Genomic DNA, 8,926 nt, shown 5'->3' on the forward strand with positions numbered 1-8,926 from the left:
TGATTCTGCAATTAACTAAAATATTAAGGACTCATTACCATCGCACAAGCAAGCAGGCCTGACAGCACGCGATGGTGGGGAAGTGTCATTCTTAGAAACCCGCTTCCAGTGTAAAACCACACTTGAAAATAGTCAGCAGCACTCAGCTGTAAGAAATGCCAAGTTGACGCTTTGGGGTAAAAAAAAAAAAAAGAAACAAATAAGCACTGTTGAAACCATGTTAGGCGTGAGGCAAATTTATTGATCTTAAAATCGAAGCAAAAAGCTTCATGATGAAAACACTAATTTTATGTCTAGCATATATTCTCTTTTGGTGAATTCTCCTCACCAGATGTCCTTCAAAAGCCTTTACTTCAATGGCACGACCACAACATACTACCCTGTCCTCTTACATCAAACTTCATTATCTCTCCCATCAGCCTGGAGAAGATGACCAGCAAGCAGAAAATCACAGTCCTCAACCCTCCTGTTGTTGCCACAGACCGGGGCTAGCCCCGCCCCGCCACAGCGTGCAGATGAGGAGGCTGAAGGGCTAATTAATTAGCTGTCGCCCCAGCCTGCGAGGGGGCTGGCCGCTGGGGATTTACCTCTTCCATGCCTCGCTGCTATAGCCCTGGTGCAAGGACCGCCTGAGCAGCGTGAATCACAGCTCAGATGAGCTGGCTGGGAGGGAAAGGATTCACGAGAGCTTCCGCGCTGGATGCGCACATTACAAGCACATATTCGGCGGGAGACTGAATACTCCATTTTACTGTCCCTGTGATCCGCACACTGCCCCAGCATGCTTTCGGCTCCGCAGGTGTTACAGCTTTCACATCCCCCAAAGCATCCCTGCTGTCTCCCACTGCGGGCCAGAGACTTTAACCACTCACACCGGGGTTTGGGTTTTTTTGCTTTGCCTTTTTTTTTTTTTTTTTTAAGTGCTTATCCAGCCCTTTATCACTGGCATATTTAACTCCTATCTGCTAGTGCACACGTGCATATACACTGATGGGACTTCAGGTGGTGCTAAGTTTCTTTACATTATCTTTCTTCACTGCTTATAAATTTGCCAATTTGAGCCATGTGATTTGAATGCCTACAGACTCCCACTGCCCGCATTACAGGGGTCAGCTGGAGCCAGTAAGTCCCAGCCCTGGATGAGGACCAGGACTACCCTTTCTCCCTGGGCACCCTCTGCCATCCCAGCACGGCTTGCTGGCGAGTCGCAGGCTCCAAACTTCCAGCTACCCTGCTCTCCAGCCCACGGAACATCCTCAAAAATAACAGAGGGGAAGAGAAGAAAGTAGCCATACAGCATCCAGCTCGGCCCAAATGGGAGCTCATCCAAAAGAAAGATGCTGCCTCTGTGAGGGCTCCCAGCTCCCATGAACATCTGGATCCAGCAGGAGCCAGCAGGGCACTTTCTGTAGAGCCAAGATCCTGCCAGGGACAATTCCTGAATTTGGCTACTGACACACACACACCCCCACACACACCGACAAGCACAGGAGCCCCAGACTTGCCTAGAGGCAGGACATTACATCTTCTCAGCTCCTGTGCAAGCCTCTCCCCAAAAATGGCCAGGGCCCACCTTGGGGGTGAGGAGAAGCCCTTCCACTGGTAGACACTCATACAAAGAGCGAAGAGACGGCAAAAAATTACAGGCAATTGGCAGTCCTATATAGCCACTATTGGTTGCCTAGCACGTTAGGTACACATACTTAGTCTGAAAAAGTCTTAAAAAAAAAATTCTGGATAAACCATATTTGACTAATGATAAATGACAAAGAGCAGAGCAAAACAGCTGTGTCTCTCCTGGTGATGATCAGCACACATTTTTAAACAGATGTTTCTGGTTTTAAGTAAATTCTCACTTGATGGATCTTTTTTTTTTTCTGAGGACACAACATCTATCAGATCAGAAATTTTTAACACTTACATGAAAAGGACAACTCTGACCAGCAGCACGTAGTCCTCAAGTAAAGAGGGATTTTTTTTTTTAAGATACATGGAAGTAAGTAATAGTTCCATAACTACATACATCTCTTCAAAAAACAAAGAAAAAATGCACAAAACCCCCTTTCAAACCAGCACCTGAAAATGTCAGTATAATTAAGTTGTAAAATTCACATTCTCAAATAAAGCTTGAAAACAAAAATATAGTTTGCTGTTACCCTACAATCTATCACTGAAATTCCAAAATACCACCTGCCCAATTATAAATTGACAATTAATGGCAGTTTTCCTGATAAAGGAAGCAGAGTGATGCATTTAACAGTGTCATGGGCTGGGGCTGTCAGAGCTATTTCCTATGTTAGGTTATCTTCATCATGCACTTAATTTCCTGCAGCTAAACGTGGTTAAAGGCAAAAGTCACCAAGCAAATGGTGTAGTGGTAAAATCAAATCTGGTTGCTGCAAATAAATCTTATCAATTTGAAAAGGCCCAAACTACCTCATCTAGCCAACATCACGCGGAGGGGAGAAGAGTCCCCTCCACAGGGGTCAAGAGGGGAAATAAAAGGTCTTCACGCAGTCTTCCTATCAAATATACATCGTTGTCTTTCCCTCAGATCGAATTTTCCACCAACTGAAAACCTGTCCCATTCCTTTCTATGTGTCCTGATGTAATGAGGGATGGTTGTTTCAAGGCAGCTTCACAAAACCTGGTGTTAGGCTGTAGAAAACTCGCTCAGTGTAACTCCGTCCTACATAAATCAGATTACAAAACAGATGAATAGTGATTTATTTTGCATACACCAGATACACAATATGATTAAATCAAAACCAGATTATCCAGTCTGGCTGACTTCTGCCTTTAGCAGAAAGATTTATCAAATTCAAAAAAAAAAAAAAAAAAAAAGAAAGATACTAAGCAGCACACTGGAATATAGACAGGGAGGAAAGCCAAAAACTTGTACTAAACTTTGCAAAGGTGTATAAGCCCCATTGTCACAATGACTGCTATACATTTGGGAATTAAATTACCATTACACTTTCTAAGCTACTAGATGCACAAGGCCACCTGAAGAAGAGATTTGCGAACATTTTTGTCCTTAACAACTAGGCTGCTGTGCAAAAGGTGTCAGAACAACTGCCGGTCTCACACCGGGACTAACCCCACTCGATGGCTAAGTACGGCAGCATGGAGCCATCCCCCCTGGAGCGGCATAAGCCCCCGCCTGGCAGAGCAGGGCGCCTAAAGTAAAGTAAGAGACTTAGGAGTGTGGCTGAGACTGGGGGCCCTGCACTAAGCTCGTTTTTTCTAACAGGAACCATGGGGCTGCTGAAACTTCTACCAGGCTGCTGGCTGGCCCCTGCACTAACTGTGCACCAAGTGCAAATATGGTTACAATTTTTTATTTATTGCCTGTGTCTCACATTGAAGCGGATGCCCGTTAAAAGTCCCTGTGTGTTTTTTCAAAGAGTAAGAAAACAACGATGATGCCTACGTGTCCACCAACCTGGCTGTGGTCAGAAAAATATACCTGCTTTATATTTCACCTGTGAGTTAACATGGGTAGATTTTTTTGGTTTTCTCTCTTTTTTTTTTTTTTTTTTTTTAATTTCCTGTCTGACAATTGAGCAATCTGGCTGTGAGCTGCTAAAATAGATGCTGTGTCCCACCCCAGACTTGGCTGGATTTTGCTGGCATGTGGAGCAAGTAGCTCCTCCGTGGAGTGCATGCGGCGCACTGGAATTCCTCACGCTGAAGTCTGAAAATGCCAGTCATCGTCATACTCCCAGATAATACTTAACACTACCGTCCTGAAATTTCACATTCAGAGATCGATTTGCATGGGAAATTTTGCATTTGTTGGCTTAGAGAAAGAACAAGAAACCATTGCCGCAGGAATGGAGGTACCAAGTAACTGGCATCGCATCTCTGCTCCTTCTGAATTTAGAACCACGCTGTGCTAAAATGAGCTGGTGAAGGAAGGCCATTAATAAGATGCTCACGGGGCATCTGAATGAACTGAAAAACAGTCAGGAGAAAGCGTGGGGAGGATTAAATCAAACAAACAAACAAACAAACAGAATCACTTTACTGAGACAGGCTTCCAAGCAGTCTTCAGCCTTATGGTACAGCCACCTAACGTCATCGAAAGCCACAGATACATGGTGGCAAACCAAACTTGTTGATGCATCTAAATATCCCCATCCAGCACAAATACAGCAGGAGAGAAAAGAAGGTTAGAGGCATCGCGGGCTCTTCCCTGTCCACTTCTCCTGCCCCCCAATGAACACTAACAAGTCCCAGGAGATGGTCACCACCGACACACAGCCGCAAGTCCCCATCTCACCGCGTCTTGCCCAGACAGCCCTGCTTTTGCTTTGTCTGAGGAACTTCCTCTCGCTCGCCATAAACACACAAGTTTGCCGTGACTGCACAGGTCAGCAAATCCGGCGCTGCTGCGCCGGTGACTATCTCATCTTAAGATAGCTGGTGCCTTTTTCCACCTTCAGGAAACCCCAATTTCTTGAGAAACTCAGCTTCTCCCAAGTAAGGTTGTCTTCTACCTCACAATCCGGACTGAAACATCTCTTTAAAAAAAAAAAAAAAAGCAAAGCATCAAGAGCATCTGAAAGGTCCACAAATCAAAAGAAAGAAGGAAAAAATAGGCAAATTTTTAAAATCACGATTTTTAAGTAAATCATATGGCTTGGGGCCTCAATGAATGATTTTTCCATGCTTGAGTTTAGTACTGTCACAGTCACAAAAGTGGAATCCAACAAATCCATGAAAAATAAACAAGCCTGTTGATGAAGACTTTTGGCTTTTACCGATTGCGCTTTTGCAACTGGTAGACAGGTATCCAGCCATACGTTCTCCGGGTGCAAACTACATCCTCCACATGTAAAGCTACATGACCCTGTGTCTGTGAGGTCAAGAGCATATATGTGCATTTTTGAGGCTGAAAGAGACTTCAGCTAAAGAAAATGTGGCTTTCAACGGTTAAAAAAAATAAACTGTACAAGAGGGAGCTTTTATAAGCCACCTGGAACTGGGTGTCTATTCCTGGAAGCTCCTTTTGGTGTGGTAGACCTCATACATGCCATACGCCCAACCAACAAACCCAAGCATTATTTTTTCTTTCCCCTTCCCCAAAAGACACTACATTTCATGAAAATGCAAGTGTTAAAGGCCAACACACTTCTTGGATTAAACTGATGACACTTGAAATAACGACAATGCATTACTTTTCAACGAGTAAGACACCGTCCCTAGGAAATTTCAGGTTGTGTTTAATCAAACACACAGGCTAAAGAGGAAGTCATAAAAAAGGTGTAAGATACTCAGAAATCCGTCACTTTCATGAGTGCCTGTACTTTTTGTTGTAATACAGGATGATTTAGGACATGCTAATGAGTGGGTAAAAAAATAAAAATGGGATTTTAGTTTTGGAAATAGTGGCTAACACTGTCCCCATGCCCGAGGGCAGAAGTCCAGTCCTGTGCTTCCATTTTGGCTGTGACATATTTGCCCGTGGGAGATTCTGCATTACACAGCACCAAGGAGCGATGGAGAAATGCCACAGAAAGGAACGCAACTGGGACAGCAGGGGCTTGAGAAACACAGAGCGTCACCTGCTCATACAGTAACTGCCCTGCAGAGTGCTTCTTTTTAAACCATTTGCTATGTTAACTATAAAAGAGGGACTACAGACAGAAACTTCTTGCATTTGAGTGAGACAGCACGATGCATAAATACCAAATTAAAAAAAGGCCTTGGAGCTAAAAGCTAAAGCAGAACTTCACAAAGTCCATCTCTTGACTTTCTGTGTAATGATTTATCTCCAGTAGTTTATGAGGCAGATCGGTACGTTTAGGCAGCCCATTTTGGCCTGGAAAAGGTACGATTCCCGTCTCTACCTCAGGGTTTGTTCCAGTTTTCCCCTCAAAATCTCAGCTTGGTCTTTAAATATTTTCTACACCCAGAAATTTGGCACGAGGCCCTGGGCTGCAACCAAAGTGCTGCCACAGAGAAATGCCCCGCAGCCCAGGGTTAGCTTGCGAGCCTCAGCGCCCGCGTGCGGAACCGCTTGCAGGAACAGATCCGCACGCTTGTAGCCCTTGAGGGGGACGTGTGAGCCCAGACCTGCTCCGAAGAGCCCACCGCCTGGGGACCAGGCTGAGCCTCCGAGCTCCCCGTCCTCGTAAGCATGCAAGAGAGGCATGAGGCACAGAAAGACCGCGTTCCTGTTCAGGCAGGCATTATTATACTCTTACTATATGCACTGTATTATACTCTTACTATACACAGTATAATGCATATATACATTATACTATACTACACAGTCTTATCATTCCCTTGCTCCAGGACTTGAAATGCCTGAAGCGGGTTGAGCTTTAATTACAGCAAATAAAAAACATCATCGGTTTTATAAACAATACAAAAAAGCAGTTTCCCTTTTAGAACGATGTCCCCTATAAAAGCCCGGGAAAGGAGAGAGCACCCGGCCTATGGTCTGCCTGAGCCTGCTCCCTCCTGCCCCCAGAGAGAGGGGAACGCAAGAGAGGGAGGGAAAGGCATCAGTGATTTTCCAGGGCACGCTGGCTTTTGATGAAAATTGCACCGCGTATTCAGGAAGAGACAGAGGAGGCAATCAAATCTGCTTATCTCGAAATCATTACGACCGGGTAGATTTTGGAGCCCGAGCTGTTTGTTGGAACTCACCCCTCCAGCCCTCACGTTTGAAATAGAACAGATGTGTAACATAACAGGAAAAAAATCCAGCTCTGTTGTGACAAATTCTTAACCAATTTTTTTGGAAAGATTTAAAATAACATAGTTTCTGTTGCGTAGGCTGTGATCCTGTTGACGTCCGAGCTCAATTGCCCAACGCTTTCATATACATAAAAAGAGAGGTATTTTTGGTGGAAGGAAGCACGGTCAGTGTATCTGATTGGTAAAATAACTTAAAATCACATTTCGGCAGTAACTTCCAACTGCCCTAGAGCACGAGTTAATGAGATCACATGGAAACATATTGCGAACCAGGAAACATATTTTATACAAGACCAAAACAGTGGAAAAAAATGTTAAGTACACAGCGTAGCAGGGCTCCGTTTGTACACTTCACCTTTCTTGTTTGTGTTAGCGCACAGGCAGGCCGGGTGCCTCCTGACGGACCGCAGCAAAGCGCCCACGGGCCGCTCACTGCAAGGGAAAGATAAAAGCCTCTCTGGTCAAACTGTCCTGTGATTGCCCGTGAAGGCTTCAGCAAAAAAGCAGCCCCCCAGTGCAAAAGCCCATGGTCGGCCTCTCTGATGAACATGGGCTGCTTGGCACTTCAGTGGGAGAACATAAAAGGCTTTTTTTTAAGTACACGGGAAGGCTCTGAAGGGTTTTCCCGGTGTTAAAAGTCTCTATCCCAGCTCCAAAAGGCAGCGAGTGCCAAACTCTGGATGGCTCGGCCAGACCCAAAGGGGCTGCTGCACTTCCCAGCGCTGAATTGAGCCAGGGTCCTGCAAGGAGCTTGGGCAACGGAGAGAGGAAGAGGAGGAGGAGAATGATGAGGAAGGAGACCACAGCACTGCATGCTGTAACACAAAGGGCCGTGGACCACTCAATCTCAGTTTTGGGAGGCAGCACGTGGCAAAATGAGAGCACAGCTGGAGGAAAGTGAGACTGGCAAGGCTGAAGAGGAGGGGTGGCCATCGCAACCAGGGACTGGGGACAGGCTGCAAACTTTTGGAAAGCCAAACTCTCTTCCTGCACCACATGCTTCTGCATACACAGCCTGCAGAAGACTTCAAAATAAAGACCATAACTGAGGCCAAAAGAGAAAGCAACAGATTAACTCAGATTCTGGCTATTCTGTGGTGCTTCCTACCCGGAGTCCTCTTGTGATAAATGAATGTGACCAGTATATTGAGTATTATCAGCTGACAGGTTTTCTTCTTTAAACATAAAAATGATAGGGAAGAGGGAAGAAAGAAAATCATTGTCCAACACAGACAGGAAAAGAAGATTGATGAGCAGCTTTCAGGTAAACTCAATTAAAAGCGGAAATAATGTACAAAAGAACCATATTCCTGTTGTTTGGATTCACTGTCTATAAAGCGTAAATGTAAAAGGCCCTGTAACAGCCACAATAATGAGACCATCTCCTTGTCTCATATTGCCATGCAATGACAACATACTAAAGACATGATGAACTATTTAAGTAAAACCGCAGGTTTGATGGCACCAAATTGCCCTGCGCCTGATGAGCTGCTGAAGATGCCATTTCCAGACTGCCTGGGCCAGGGTTCGTCCCCTGGGAAGCAGATAACCAGTTACAACCCGGGCATGGCCAGCCTCCGTACCGAGAAGGATGGTTTGTTGATGGGACAACTGAAACGATGGGATTTGATGTCTGAAGGCCGTGACATGGAGTTGACAATGAGGAATGTGCTGCATGGCCAGCCAGAGCAGCTTCTTTCACCCTTCAAAGGCTTTGCTCATGGTCACACCACACCAACAACAGAGGCAGCATCACAAGATACGGCTAAGTGGAATGAGTGGATGGGCAGATTTGGCAGGAAGCAGAGACAGGAAGGGGAAGGAGGGGAAAAAAAACTCCCATGCAATAAAGAAATTATCAGGATTGCCCTCTAAGTCGGGGTTCCTTACCTCATGTAGGACGTTGGAGAAAGAGACTTTGGTTTGGCCCACTGGTAGGGATGCTGTGGCACGGACAGGTACTGCTCACAGAAGTTTCCTTTCCTGATGTGCTGAAAGCTGGAGAAGTCTTCTGGTGACAAATCGGCCGTTGGCGATATGGTCCCATGATCCTCGCCAGCCGGTTCAGTTTTGAGAGTCATGGACGGGGTGTGGTCGATGGCGGTCTTCCTCGACTTGATGGGAATCCCATCGTTCATATCTATGGTGCTGTCGGTGGTGAGGGCATTGATGGCAGCGACGATGGCAGAGCTGGTGTACTGGTTGGTGTTCCCCA

General features: G+C 45.6%; 1 protein-coding gene across 1 annotated transcript in view; it reads right to left on the reverse strand.

The window, feature by feature from the left end:
* Positions 1-8,920, reverse strand: part of NFATC1 (nuclear factor of activated T cells 1) — a 105,313-nt gene extending 96,393 nt beyond the window's left edge. The window contains exon 1 of the mRNA XM_035893474.1: positions 8,602-8,920. Coding sequence (XP_035749367.1) covers positions 8,602-8,849 — 248 coding nt within the window. The 5' untranslated portion in view covers positions 8,850-8,920. The remainder of the gene's footprint in view (positions 1-8,601) is intronic.
* Between the last annotated feature and the right edge of the window lie 6 nt (positions 8,921-8,926).

This window comes from Egretta garzetta, unplaced genomic scaffold, assembly GCF_000687185.1.
Source record: "Egretta garzetta isolate BGI_Z169 unplaced genomic scaffold, ASM68718v1 scaffold14, whole genome shotgun sequence".
NCBI classification, from domain to species: Eukaryota; Metazoa; Chordata; class Aves; order Pelecaniformes; family Ardeidae; genus Egretta; species Egretta garzetta.